The sequence below is a fragment of the Bison bison genome, unplaced genomic scaffold (assembly GCF_000754665.1).
Source record: "Bison bison bison isolate TAMUID 2011002044 unplaced genomic scaffold, Bison_UMD1.0 scf7180017864039, whole genome shotgun sequence".
In the NCBI taxonomy this organism is placed as follows: Eukaryota; Metazoa; Chordata; class Mammalia; order Artiodactyla; family Bovidae; genus Bison; species Bison bison.
The window spans coordinates 3,726,391-3,741,491 of NW_011494611.1; the positions used below are offsets into that span (position 1 = coordinate 3,726,391).

The window sequence follows — 15,101 nt, forward strand, 5'->3', positions numbered from 1 at the left end:
ACAGCTCCTGGAGCTTGCTCAAACTCACGTCCATTGAGTCCGTGATGCCATCCAACCATCTCATCCTTTGTCGTCCCCTTCTCCTCCTGCTTTCAATCTTTTGCAGCATCAGGGTATTTTCCAGTGAGTCAGTTCTCATCAGGTGGCCAAAGTACCGGAGCTTCAGCTTCAGCATCAGTCCTTCCACTGAATATTCAGGGTTGATATCCTTTAGGATTGACTGATTTGATCTCCTTGCAGTTCAAGGGATTCTCAAGAGTCTTCTCCAACACCACAGTTCAAAAGCATCAGTTCTTCGGAGCTCAGCCTTCTTTCTGGTCCAACTCTCACATCCATAAATGACTACTGGGAAAACCATAGCTTTGTTTATATGCACCTCTGTTAGTAAAGTAATGCCTCTGCTTTTTAATATGCTATCTAGGTTTGTTATTGCTTTTCTTCCAAGAGGCAAGTGTCTTTTAATTTCATGGCTGCAATCACCACCTGCAGTGATTTTGGATCCCCCCCCCCCCAAAATAAAGTCTGTCACTGTTTCCATTGTTTCCCCATCTATTTGCCATGAAGTGATGGGACCAGATGCCATGATCTTAGTTTTTTCAATGTGAATTTTAAGCCAGCTTTTTCACTCTCTTCTTTCATCTTTCATCAAGAGGCTCTTTAGTTCCTCTTCGCTTTCTCCCATAAGGGTGGTGTCATCTGCATATCTGAGGTTATTAGTATTTCTCCAGGCAATCTTGATTCCAGCTTGTGCTTCATCCAGCCCGGCATTTCTCATGATTTACTCTGCAGGTAAGTCAAATAAGCAGGGTGACAATATACAGCCTTGACGTACTCCTTTCCAAATTTTGACCAGTCTGTTGTTCCATGTCTGGTTCTAACTGTTGCTTCTTGACCTGCATATAGGTTTCATAGGAGGCAGGTCAAGTGGTCTGGTATTCCCATCTCTTTCAGAATTTTCCACAATTTGTTGTGATTCATACAGTCAAGGCTTCAGTGTAGTCAATGAACCAGAAGCAGATGCCACAGCACTTCAATAAGCATTGTCCTTCTATTTCAATTCATTGTCAACAAACTCTTAATTCTATACCACTTAAGATTAAGAGAAAAATAAAAGATACTTCAACCTAACAAGCAAAATAATTTCTCTGAACCAAAGGACTGCTGAGATTCTAGAAAGAAACATACTTTGATAGAGATGCAGGGCAATATCAAACATTTCTGGTGCAAGTGGATTATAGATAATTTTATCTCAAACTTCAGCTTGTTCAAGGATCCACATGAAAGCAGAACTCCTAAACAGAGGCTTAGTTTCCTTTCAGTGGCCATTAAATTCTACTACCAGCAACAGCAGAAAGAAGATCTGAAGCACCAGTGAAAGGAAATAAACACAAACCCTAAAGAGGGCAATTAAGAAGGGAACACTATTAATGTGGATACACAGAACTAATCAAAGCCCTAGGGGAACAAATATTGCTACATATTACCAAAGCCAATTAAAACTTGCTGTGCTCACAGCTAAGATCCTATCTAGCAGAGTGGAGACACTAATTAGCTCCTCACAAAATCCTAGAACAAAAGCCTCATGTGCTTTCCCAAAGAAGGAAAACTAAGCAACTGAATTCAGAAGTCTTTTAGGCAACAAGGTGCTTCTAACTATTTCTTGGAAAGCAATAAATAATCACAAACACATTAAAACAGAGAAGCCTGTTGTAACTGGAAAATATGGTTTAGGTAAAGGATGACAATATTGGGAGGAGACATCACTTCCTTGGCAATACTGCTGGACATAACCTTCTTTCTTCCCCTGTGGCTGTTTGCTAAGAACCAATGTGCTGTCTGGAGTATTATTTTCAGTCAATCTACCAAATAGCGCATTTGTCCAATGTCAGTCTATTGCAATGGCAGGTATAATGGATCGTTCCAGAATAACTGGAGCCAGGAAACAGCGGTCACTATATTAGAGGCAAAAACCAAGGTACAGAGTTCTAGGTCCCTAGGGCCAACCAATCAACTGTTTACTGCGGTGACTGCCGTGCGGACAGAGCAGTAATATTCACCTGTCAAGGCTCCACAGCTTCACAGAACCGTCAGCAGCACAAGAGGCCAGATTAACGTCTTTTTGGTCCAAGGAGACTGTGGATTTGGGATGGAATACGATCGCTCCCACATTTGTGTTATGGCCTGAAGGAGTGTAAGAGATGGAAATTAAAGGGCTGCTGTTCCGTTATAACTTAAGTGTAAATATACACAATGAGGAATATTATATATACACATTTCAGAAAACGTGAACCTATAAAGTATTAGTTATTCAACTACTAAAAAATTGAACTTTTAAAATTTAAACTAACGTATAAATTACATTAAAAAAAAGCTTAACACATAAAAAAATGTTTCTTGCTTTAGATTATAAATGCCAGAGTAGGGCTGGACAAGAGAGAGAAATATGCATATGATGTCATTATCATTCAGCCTTGCAGTCAAAGAAAACCAAACCAAGTCAGATCATATCAAGAATCAATCGTGTGTGTACTGGGTTTGAGTGTCCTGTAGAGCTTTAAGAGTTATACTGCTTGACAGAGTTTGAATTGGGAAAAAGAGCAAGATTTAGGTAAGAGTCTAACCCACCTCGAAGAGTGTGAAGGAGGTTGCAATCGGGAACAGACCAGAGCTTGCAAAGCCCACTCCTATCAAATACAAAGGAAAGCATCTCAGCCAGGGTTGGTCTGGGAAGGAAAAGGTATCTTGGTAACATTACTAAAGGACAATTTCTTCTTACCCCCCAAAATCGTTATAGTGGCAGACAAAAAAGAAAAGGCTTATCATTTGGAGGGTTATGTAAGAAAGCTATAGCCAGGTCTGAAGCAAACAAAGGCCTCTACTGGACTGTAAATATTACAGCACAAGTTGCTCTTCTCCTTAGCTTTTGGACCAATTTCTAGGCAAAGTAGGACAAATGAAGTTACCTACCTGTAATATTAATAATGATACTATCTCCTTAAATATGAATAGCATATTACTACTTACAAAGTATTTAAATAAAAACTGCTTTATTTTGAAAAATTCCAACAAATTACTTTTATATCTATCATCTCAAATGATCCTTATAACAGATTTGTGAGGTACATAAGATGGAATGATCATTTCTACTTTACTTGTGTATTCGTTTTATTTTCTGGTAATTAACTTTTTAAATCGGAGTACAGGTGATTTACAATGCTGTGTCACTTTCTGCTGCACAGCAAAGTGAGTCATTTCTACTTTATAATAAAGACAGCTGAGGCTTGAAGAGGTGGACGAATCTACATAGGTCCTTGGTTTTCTCCTGAATTGGTCTCGATTTCTGCCTAGTCAAGTAGCTTCTGTGTGTACAATGTAAGGAAGACTGCCCCTCACTAGACGACAATGTCCCACGAGAACAACTAAGTGACTGAACAGAACAAAACAACAAAGTTTTCACATCTTAAAACTTTTCTGCATATGCGATGGCAAACAGAAAACAGAATAAACACAAGAACGGTAATTTGCTTTGCTTTACAGATAAAGAAACTGAAGCTTACAGAGAAGTATCTTGCTTAGGTCACATAACTAAAAGTATGAAGTATCTTGCTTAGGTGATATAACTAAAAAAGAAAAGCTGTATCAAGGTGTGTATAGTTAGTCTATAAACTCCCTGTATTAATATATCTGCCCCAAAATGATGCTAATGCCAAGAATGTGACTGACAGATGTGAACTGAAAGCTCTATCACAAACTACAATGGGCACGAGTTACCACCTCTAGTTTGATGTGATCATGAGGCAGCAGAGGAAAATGGGATGGCAGAGGCCTTCTGTTTATTTTTCACATTTTTTTTGAAAGTAGCTCAGTCACGTCCAACTCTTTGCGACCCCAGGGACTATATAGTCCATGGAATTCTCAAGGCCACAATACTGGAGTGGGTAGCCTTTCCCTTCTCCAGGGGATCTTCCCAACCCAGGGAGTGAACACAGGTTTCCCACAATGCAGGCGGATTCTTTACCAGCCGAGCCACCAGGGAAGCCAAGCAATGGCCTTCCAAAACAAATGTTGACTTTTCCCCCAGAACCCCATTCAGGGAAAAGAAAACAGAACACTATAAAATGGGGACTTACCAACAGGCTGTGGCCAGCATTTTGGAATTGGGACTAAAGTGACAGTAGGAGATAGGCCGATCATCCCCAATTTGACTGCAGAAATTATTCAAAGACTTAAAAAAACAGACAAACAAGGAATCATTAAATGCTAACCCAAGACTTTCTTGGCTTTTCCACCATTAAAAAAAGAAAAAAAATCTTTCCAGTTTTAACCCACCCTAAGATTTCCCACCCCTCCTTCTTTGTCAGGAGACACTGCTACAAATGAACGAATGAACGGAGTCAAGGCTTATCCGGAACTCCCCCATGCTGTCATCTACAGTCTGTGTCAATAGCTTCTCTGTCAGCTAAAAATAAACCAGAAAGCCATGGCAAGATTTAAAGTACAGTCTAACATATTAAAAGGGAGAAGTAAAGCACGGGAACCACAGGTCTCTGCCTGGTACGAAGTACAGTAGGTTCCCTGCCACCTTAACTGATGGATCCTCCCAAGCAGCAACAGTGCAAGCAAGGAAGATGTACAGCTGCCTTTTATTTGTTAGAGGCGGGCCAAGGTAGAACATATAACAAATACTGCAGAAATCTTTAAAACATCAGGCAATCGCTGAGAGAGTCTTACTCGGAGAGATTTGTGCAGCTCTTGCATCTGGGAGGTTCTAGTTGTCTCAGGAATCTCTTTATGAAGACGGGCCTCTTCTAAGCGTTTCATTGCCCTATAACATGGAAAACATTACCCTGGGCAAACGGGCTGGAAACAAGGGTCCAAAGAAGTCTCTGTATCACTCAATTTCAACTAACAACCACAGTCATTATAAAGCAGATCCTCAGTCCCTGAGAGGAAATAAGAAGCATGCTTCTTCCCCCTTCTCAAGTTTCTCCTCACCTGGGCAGTGAGTAATTAGCAATCCAAAGTCTAGCAACCTTCAGGCTGTGTGGTCCTTCATGGTACCAGGTCTGCTGATACTGAAAGTTAAATAAGAGCAGAAATGTCAAGTCTGAAGCATCCCTGCCTCTTTCATAGCTATCAATTCCCTACTGTAACTGCCCAGGAAAAAGGTGAATTGGTTCAGTATAATATGATGAAATCAGGTATATGTGTTTTCTGATGTGCTTCTTTCTATGAGTTCTTATTAGATGATTTCTGGTTCCTTTTTACAAGGGAACCAGGAATGCTGTGCTTCTTTCCCGAAATGGGAAACTCGCTTACTTCCGTTTGTATCTACAAAGGAACCACAAACAACTGCCAACAACTATTCCTAAACAGCAGTCTCCAACCCCTGCTCTGGCCCTCATCCGAGGCAAAGTAAAGCTCTGAAAACAGAAAACGAGAGAACTAGCCCCTTGTCTCCTGTGTGCTGACACTATGAAGCCAAGGACGTATTTACCTCTTCTTTGGACTTCTTTGATTTCTCATCATCTTTTTTGGTCTTTTTTAAGGCATCAGTACCGACCACTGAGAGAATATTTCTTAACCTGTAACAAAGAAGATCAGAATTTAAATAGAGTTGAGGTAAGGTAAAGGAGGACTTTCACCTTACTTCACTCAGCGTGTTGGATACTCTTGACGTGCTAAGTATAAAAAATGACTAAGAAACAGCCCTTGACTTCACGGGGTGCTAAGGGGAATCCTGAGTAAACAACCTAGACTTGGAGGGAATCAGGGAAGGCCCTATGGAGAAGATGTTCTCTAAACCGAGACGTCAATCAATCAGGTCAAAGGTCAAGAATGTTCGGAAAGGACAGCTAAGGCAGAGGGTTCCACAAATGTGAAGGTCTAGAGGCAAGCACGTTGAGCCTGGAATCAAAACAGTTCAGTATGGCTGGAGCATGGGGTATTGGGAAAGGCTGAGTGAGAGAAATGGCTGTGAATCTAAGTAGGGGCCAGGCCACTATGCGCTCCTAATGCCAGGGTGAGCAGGATTCACATTTGAGAAAGACTCCTGGAAAAGTATGGAGAATAAAGAGGGAAGAACAAAGGAGGGAGCTCAGCATACTGTGGTATCCTCCCACTTGAGACTTAATGGACTGAATAGGACGGTGGCGGGGGAGACTCCAGACAGTCACCTAAGGGACACAAACAACAAACGGTAAAAGTGTATCCTTTGCGAGGCTATTGACAAAGTAACACACCGTGACAGAGCAGTGTCTGGGCTCTTTACCAGGGAGCAGAGGGTAGGAAGGGCTTCTTTAAGGAGGTAGTATTTATGCTAAAACCAAAAGAACTGAAAAGCTCTAAAAGGCGAGAGCTCCACTATTCTTGCTTAGAAAATCCGTGGACAGAGGAGCCTGGCAGGCTACAGTCCATAGGGTCGCAAGAGTTAGACACAACTTAGCGACTAAATCACAACATAAAAGGCGAGAGAGGGGAACAAAAAAAGGAAAATTAAGTCGAAAGACACACACAAAAAAGCTTGAGCATCCTAGGAGGATCATTATGGCTACTAAGTCTAGTAAACGGGAAGAGGGGTACAAGGTAAGGATGAAGAGCATGTTAGGAGTTTTTTACTCTAAGTTTAGTAAGAGACACTGTAGGATTTTTGTTAAGCAAATTGATAAGCAAACAATTAATACAGCACATCTGGGGTTATTACAATAGTCTAAAGGTGAAACTAGTGGAGGGAGAGAAAAGAGGACATGCTGGAGGTACATTTCAGAAGTAGAATAAACAAGATTTTGCTGATGGGTTATACAGAAGGTGACGCAGGTTTTTAACTGAAAACCGTGTGAATGGTTGTGTTATTTCCAAGAATAGGAAAAGGATGGGAAATAGATGAGTTCAACATCAGTTAACTTCAGTTCAGTTGCTCAGTCGTGACCGCATGGACTGCAGCACGCCAGGCCTCCCTGTCCATCATCAACTCCCAGAGTTTACTCAAACTCATGTCCATTGAGTCGGTGATGCCATCCAACCATCTCATCCTCTGTCGTCCCTTTCTTCTGCCCTCAATCTTTCCCAGCATCAGGGTCTTTTCCAATGAGTCAGCTCTTCGCATCAGGTGGCCAAAGGATTGGAGTTTCAGCTTCAGCATCAGTCCTTCTAATGAACACCTAGGACTGATCTCCTTTAGGATGGACTGGTTGGATCTCCTTGCAGTCCAAGGGACTCTCAAGAGTCTTCACCAACACCACAGTTCAAAAGCATCAATTCTTCGGCACTCAGCCTTCTTCACAGTCCAACTCTCACATCCATACATGACCACAGGAAAAACCATAGCCTTGACTAGACGGACCTTTGTTGGCAAAGGAATGTCTCTGCTTTTTAATATGCTATTTAGGTTGGTCGTAACTTTTCTTCCAAGGAGTAAGCGTCTTTTAATTTCATTCAACGTAGGTCCATGAATAAAGGTAAATTGGAAGTGGTCAAACAGGAGATGGCAAGAATAAACATCGACATCTTAGGAATCAGTGAACTAAAATGGATGGGAATAGGCAAATGTAATTCAGATGACCATTAAATCTACTACAGTGGGCAAGAATCCCTTAGAAGAAATGGAGTAGCCATCATAGTCAATAAAAGAGTCCGAAATGCAGTACTTGAGTGCAATCTGAAAAATGACAGAATGATCTCGGTTCGTTTCCAAGGCAAACCATTCAACACCACGGTAACCCAAGTTTAAGCCCCAACCATTGATGCTGAAGAAGTTGAAGCTAACCAGTTCTATAAAGACCTATAAGATCATCTAGAACTAACACCAAAAAAAGATGTTCTCTTAATCTCAGGGGATTGGAATGCAAAAGGAGCAAGTCAAGAGATACTTGGAGTAACAGGCAAATTTGGCCTTGGAGTACAAAATGAAGCAGGACAAAGGCTAACAGAATTCTGCCAAGAGAATACACTGGTCATAATAAACACCTTTTTCCAACAACACAAGGGACAACTTTACATGTGGACACCACCAAGTGCCAGATTGATTTTACTCTTTGCAGTCGAAAATGGAGCAGCTCTATCCACTCAGCAAAAACAAGACCTGAAGCTAACTGTGGCTCAGATCATCAGCTCCTTAAAGCAAAATTCAGGCTTAAACCAAAGAAAGCACGGAAAACCACTAGGCATTCAGATACGACCTAAATCAAATCCTCCATGATCATACAGTGGAGGTAACAAATAGATTCAAGGGATTAGATCTGGTAAACAGAGTGTCTGAAGAACTATGGACAGAGGTTCGTAATACCGTACACAAGGAGGCACTGACTAAAACCATCCCAAAGGAAAAGACATGCAAGAAGGCAAAGTGGTTGTCTGACAAAGTCTTAAGAATAGCTGAGGAAAGACGAGAAGTGAAAAGCAAGGGAGAGAGGGAAAGGTATACCCAACTGAATGCAGAGTTCCAGAGAACAGCAAGGAAAGAGAGGGCCTTTGTCAAAGAATAATGTGAAGAAACAGCAGAAAACAGGACGGGAAAGACTAGAGATCTCTTCAAGAAAACTGGAGATATCAAAGGAACATTTCATGCAAAGATGGGCACAATAATGGACAGAAACAGTAAAGACCTAACAGAAGCACAAGAGATCAAGAAGAGATGGCAAGAATACACAGATGAACTGTACAAAAAGATCTTAACGATCTGGATAGCCATGATGGTGTGGTCACTCACCTAGAGTCAGACATCTTGGAGTGCAAAGTCAAGTGGGCCTCCAGAAGCATCACTATGAACAAAGCTAGTGGAGGTGACGGAATTCCAGTTAAGCTATTTCAAATCCTAAAAGACGATGCTATTAAATGATGCTGCATTCAGTATGTCAGCAAATTTGGGAAAACTCAGCAGTGGCCACAGAACTGAAAAATGTCAATCTTCATCCTAATTCCTAAGAAGGACAGTACTAATGAATGTTCAAACTACCAGACAATTGCGCTCACTTCCCATGCTAGTAAGGTTATGCTCAAAATTCTTTAAGCTAGGCTTCGGTACTTGAGAGGAAACTTCCAGATGGACAAGCTGGGTTTAGAAAAGGCAGAGGAACCAGAGACCAAATCGCCAACACTCGCTGATCATAGAGAAAGCAAAGGAATTCCAGAAAAACATCTACTTCTATTTCACTGACTATGCAAAAGCCTTTGACTGTGTGGATCACAACCGTGAAAAACTCTTAAAGAGATGTGAATACCAGACCATCTTACCTGTCACCTGAGAAACCTATATGCGGGTCAAGGAAACAACAGTTAGAACCTTATATGGAATAAATGACTGGTTCAAAATTAAGAAAGGAGTATGACAAGGCTGAATACTGTCATTCTGCTTATTTAACTTATACGTAGAGTACATCATGGAAATGCCAGGCTGGATGACTCACAAGCTGGAATCAAGATTGCTGGGAGAAATATCAACAACTTCAGATATGCAGATGATACCACTCTAATGGCAGAAAGTGAGGAGGAACTAAAGAGCTCCTTGATGAGGGTGAAAGAGAGAGTGAAAAAGTCAGCTTGAAACTCAATATTAAAAAACCTAATTAGATGGCCTCTGGTCTTAACACTTCATGGCAAATAGAAGAGGAAAAGGTGGAAGCAGAGACAAATTTCCTCTTCTTAGGATGAAGAAAATCACTGCGGATGGTGACTGCAGCCATGAAATTAAAGATGACTGCTTCCTAGAAGGAAAGCAACGATAAACCCAGACAGTATATTAAAAAGCAGAGATACCACTTAGCTTAAAAAGGTCCGTACAGTCACAGCTATGGTGTTTCCAGTAGTCACGTATGCATGTGAGAAACGGACCATAAAGAAGGCAGAGCACTGAAGAACTGATGCTTTTGAACTGTGGTGCTGGAGAAGGCTCTTGAGAGTCCCTTGGACAGCAAGGAGATCAAATCAGTCAATCCCAAAGGAAATTAACCCTGAATATTCATTGGAAGGACTGATGTTGAAGCTGAAGCTCCATACTCTGGCCACCTGATGAAAACAGCCAACTAACTGGAAGAGACCCTGATGCTGGCAAAGACCGAAGATAGCAGAAGAAGAGGGCAACAGAGGATGAGATGGTTGGATGGCATCATCAATTCAATGGACACGAACTTGGGCAAACTCCAGGAGATGGTGAGGTACAGGGAGGCCTGGCGTGCTGCAGTGCCTGGGGCTGCAAAGAGTTGGACACGACTTGGTGACTGAACAACTTAGAGATGTCAAATTTGAGACTATAGACCAGCTAGGCTACAGAGACCTGGGAGTCATCAGACTCCATGCCATGGGAGTCCATAGAAACTCCACATAAACCATGCCATGGGAACGGACCTGATCCCTCATGGTTGGTGTAGGACAAGGACAAACAACAGCAGTTTATAAAGGTTACACAGAAAAAAAAAAAAGGTTACACAGGGGGAAAACGAGGCTTAGAAGAATTAGCTAAAGAAACAGGAGGATTGGGTTTTATGGAAGCCAAGGAAAGGGAGCGTTTGAAGGATGAATAGGTGGCAGTGTACTAGGGCTATTCTTAGTAAAGATGAGCTGATGACCTTAATGAACAGCCATTTCAATGCGGAAGTGGTCAGTCAGTCTGCACTGGGCTGAAGAGTGGTAAGGGCCTTAAGAGGGTAAATGTAATAAGTAAGGAATAGTTAAGCCCCAAGTCCTAAAGAGGCAGGCAGGTCACATCCTCATAACTGCACACGACTAGCCTGTCACTGAGAGATTTTGGAACTTCAGAATCACAAGAATAGCATTATCTGAGGAAAGTACCTCTTTTCAATAATGTCCAAAAAACACTTACCATCATGTTTTATGTTAATGACAAAAAACGTGTTTGCTGTTTAAATTTTCAGAGTTCAGTGACAAATTTTACCCAACTCAAAACTATACACTAAGGAGAGGAAGGGGAGGGAACATGTTAACCTCTTCACAGTTTATAAAGAAAAATTGGTAGTGGAGAATAAACTGGCCTAAGACTTAGATTATGGACTAAACCATATTCACACAACTTAAGATATTCTGTCAACATTATGTGAGACATCCTATTAAAAGTTTAGCTACAAATACCAACTAAATAATGGCAGAAAGTGAAGAGGAACTAAAGAGCCTCTTGATGAAAGTGAAAGAGGAGAGTGAAAAAGCTGGCTTAAATTCAACATTCAAAAAATGAACATCATGGCATCTGGCTGAATCACTTTATAGCAAATAGATAGGGAAAAAGTGCAAAGTGTCAGATTTCGTTTTCTTGGGCTTCAAAATCAATGTGGATGGTGACTGCAGCCATGAAATTAAAAGACACTTGCTCCTTGGAAGAATAGCTATGACAAACCTAGACAGTGTATTAAAAAGCAGAGACATCACTTGGCTGAAAAAGTTCCGTATTGTCAAGGTTATGGTTTTTCCAGTAGTCATGTATGGATGTGGACCGTAAAGAACGCAGAGTACTGAAGAATCGATGCTTTTAAACTGTGGGGTCAGAGAAGACTCTTGAGAGTCCCTTGGACAGCAAGGAGATCAAACCAATCCATCCTAAAGGAAATCAACCCTGAAAATTCATTGGAAGGACTGATGCTAAAACTGAAGCTCCAATACTTTGGCCACCTGATGCGAAGAGCCAACTCACTGGAAAAGACCCTGATGCTGGGAAAGATTGAGAGCAGAAGAGGACAACAGGATGAGACAGTTGGATGGCGTCACCGACTCAATGGACATGAGTCTGAGCAAGCTCCGAGAGACAGTGAAGGACAGGGAGGTTCATGGGGTCACAAAGAGTCGGACATGACTTAGTGACTGAACAACAACAACAACTAAAATCTGGAACTATAATGCTGTGATTAAAAAAGAGTAAGTACTTAGAAAGGGTACCTTTCTCTTCTTTCAGCAGGACCTTCTCCAAAAAGTGTGATGGGTTCCCCCAAAGCTCTAAGGCAAGCCTTGACCTCTGAGTCATCTGTGGAAATGTTGATTTGCCAGGATCGCTTCCTTCTCTCAAACTCTGCTAACACTTCAGCCTGTCTCTCACTGATGTGCTCTTCAATTTCAAACACTTCTCCTATAAAGAGAACAGGCAACATCAGCATGATCACCAATCTTCTTCAATTAGGGAGAGAGAAATAAGTTCTTACAACTGCAGTCTGCATGCCTCTGCTGCTGCTAAGTTGCTTCAGTTGTGTCCGACTCTGTGCGACCCCACAGACGGCAGCCCACCAGACTCCCCCTGGGATTCTCCAGGCAAGAACACTGGAGTGGGTTGCCATTTCCTTCTCCAATGCATGAAAGTGAAAAGTCAAAGTGAAGTCACTCAGTCGTGTCCGACTCTTAGCGACCCCATGGACTGCAGCCTACCAGGCTCCTCCGCCCATGGGATTTTCCAGGCAAGAGTACTGGAGTGGGGTGCCATTGCCTTCTCCAGTGCACGCCTCTAGGGACAGTTAACTAATCTGTAAGAAACTTTACAGTTTCTCAGTTTATTAAAGTATGCCAAAACCAGAAAACTAAATGAGGTTTTAAAGGCCAGAAACTGGTTCAAGTCATCTTGTTTCATTTGGCAACTTACACGTACATAAACATACAGCTTTCATGAGACAATGCGAATACAGAGCACTTTTACAAGTTAACTAGGCTTTCTCTCCAAGGCAAAATAGAAACATTATTTTAACAGCTGCCAAAGCTACTCTCTGAAACAGTTTCAGTATAGGAACACTAACAAATATAACAATAAACTGGAAATAATTACCATGAAAATGATAAGCCTTAACTATAAGGCTTTTTGGATAATCTAGTAGCTAGTTTTAAAACTCACATAAAAAACAAGCATTTGGATGAGAAGTGAGTACAGTCGTGATGCCGTCATGTTTAAAACAACATAAAAGGTTTAAAACTCATGAAAAGTGCATGTGTATAGAAAAGAAAATGTATGGGAGGGTCGATGAGAAACTTGACAGAAGTCCTATCTGCATGGAAGTCTTTTTATACTGTCTGATGGAGAAGGAAATGGCAACCCACTCCAGTGTTCTTGCCTAGAGAATCCCAGGGACGGGGGAGCCTGGTGGGCTGCCGTCTATGGGGTCACACAGATTTGGACACAACTGAAGCGACTTAGCAGCAGCAGCATACTGTCTGAATTTCTTATGACAAACATGAATGATTTTATTTTTAAAATATAGTAGACTACTAGTTACTGGCATGAAAAAATACCCTCAACAGTGTGTGTGTACTTATTGGCTTACTTGTTTCCAACTCTTTGCGACTTGGTGGATTGTAGCCCACCAGACCCCTCTGTCCATGGGGTTTTACATGCAAGAAATACTGGAGTAGGTTGCCATTTCCTCTTCCAGGGCATCTTCCCCACCCAGTGATCAAACCCACCTTGTTTCCTGTGTCTCTTGCATTGCAGGTGAATTCTTTACCCACTGAGCCATCAGGAAAGCCCATTTAACAGTATTCAGAATGACAAATGCAGGTTACAAAACAATTTGTTTATCGTGGTTTCATTTATGGAAAAAATGTATTTTCATAGCTTTATTAAGTTCTTGAAATGATATAGCCCCGATTAATAAAGATTACAGGTTTTTCTACTTCATATATTTCTTTATTGTATAACTGCTTTCAAAATAAAGATAGCTATCACTTTAAAAAGAGGTAATTTCATTTTGGGTGAAAAACGGTTGGAAAACTAAAAAGAGGAGAATATTAGGAAACACAGTAGCTTCAAGCTAACGCCAGAACTACACTAGATTCCAGAAGACAAAGGAAATCACTGAATCCAAATACACACTGAATAAATTCCTAGTAAAATTACTAACAATTCACTGAAGAAAAACTGTATAAAAGGTTTAAAAAAAAGGTCCTCAGGATGATAATACCAAGTCAGGCAGGCAGAGAATACGGACTTCGATAGGTGCAAGCTTATTATTTGTAGTTTTGGGACATAAACTAGTGATATTTGAGGCAGGTAATCATTACAGAAAATTTGAGCACGAAAGGTAAAGATGAACTCACAATCTGCATCTTACCAGAGGTTATGTTAATGTTTCCTGCTTCAATTCCTGCTTTGAGTCCTTCTTTTCCCAAAAGCCCAGATTCTCCTTTGGCCAGACGCTCCCTCTCCTTCTCTTCCAAACTTCCATAATAGATGTGTGGTTTCTTCACAACAGGAGCCACCAAGTCATCTGGTGCCTTAGTTTTGGTTGCCTGCTAAAACAAAGACCTAGATTAACCTAAAGCTTAATCTTAGCAATCTACTGGGTTTCCCAGCAGAATGCAGCTTATTTAGAGCTTCAAACCTATTTCTTCCCCACACAAAGGACAAACCAGGCACCAGTGAAAATGTGTCTTCCTTGATCTGGGGGTGGAGGCTAAGAGTGGTTCCAGTCTCTTAATCACTTAAGTTTTGTAGATAGGAAGAGATGGATAAAACTAGTGAATTTCTCGTGCTGATTTTTCTGTCAAAGGTTTTCTCTCGAACATGTTTATTTCATTCGGTTGCAGCAGGTGCAATTTCTTCTTGGCTTTTACGAAAATTTCCAGAATTACTGCTCATCACAGGGGTATCAAGGATAACTGAAATAACCAAAGCGATGGTACGGGGGACAAGTTAGAAAGTTACTGTTCACACATTTCAAACGTTTCGGACATGAAGCAGTAGATAAGTTAGGAGGCCTGGTTACAATTAAGAGTTCGGAAAGTGTCATAAATCTTGGCCAAGACTCTACTCCCTTTCAGAGCTCCGTTTCTGAACCAGACGGAAAAGATATTTACATTTCGGGGCTGTAGTAAGAGGTGAAAACGAGCTGAAACAGATGAAAGCACTTAAGAATTAGGAAAACACAGCAGCCTTCCTCCTCGGCCCTCCACTGCCGTAGCCCGTTCCCTAAGGGCCCTGTTTCGCAGGGACCCCCACCCCCTCAGCGCTCCCTGCCAGAATGAGACCTGTACCGTGGAGGAGGGTCGTGTGGAAGCCATGCTGGGCTCCGGAGACGCGAAGCCCCAGCGAAAGCCGCGCTCTACGTTTCAGACCGTCCACCGCGCGCCCGGCAAAGCGGAACTACGTCGCCGAACGGAAGTGGTCCGAGGTCCGACGCAGC

At 41.7% G+C, this 15,101-nt stretch overlaps 1 protein-coding gene across 4 annotated transcripts in view; it reads right to left on the reverse strand.

Annotated features, from left to right (window-relative positions):
• The window catches only part of PRPF4 (pre-mRNA processing factor 4), a 21,071-nt gene extending 6,006 nt beyond the window's left edge, over positions 1-15,065 (reverse strand). Inside the window, exons 1-9 of one of the 4 annotated variants that reach the window (XM_010835180.1) lie at positions 14,953-15,063; positions 14,031-14,208; positions 11,881-12,067; positions 5,498-5,585; positions 4,996-5,075; positions 4,732-4,825; positions 4,131-4,225; positions 2,626-2,684; positions 2,058-2,181 (exon numbers count right to left, since the gene is read on the reverse strand). In XM_010835180.1, coding sequence (XP_010833482.1) covers positions 2,058-2,181; positions 2,626-2,684; positions 4,131-4,225; positions 4,732-4,825; positions 4,996-5,075; positions 5,498-5,585; positions 11,881-12,067; positions 14,031-14,208; positions 14,953-14,979 — 932 coding nt within the window. In that variant the 5' untranslated portion in view covers positions 14,980-15,063. Of the gene's footprint in view, positions 1-2,057; positions 2,182-2,625; positions 2,685-4,130; positions 4,226-4,731; positions 4,826-4,995; positions 5,076-5,497; positions 5,586-11,880; positions 12,068-14,030; positions 14,212-14,946 lie in introns of all 4 variants that reach the window. The other 3 variants (XM_010835179.1, XM_010835178.1, XM_010835181.1) reach the window with 3 other exon arrangements.
• Between the last annotated feature and the right edge of the window lie 36 nt (positions 15,066-15,101).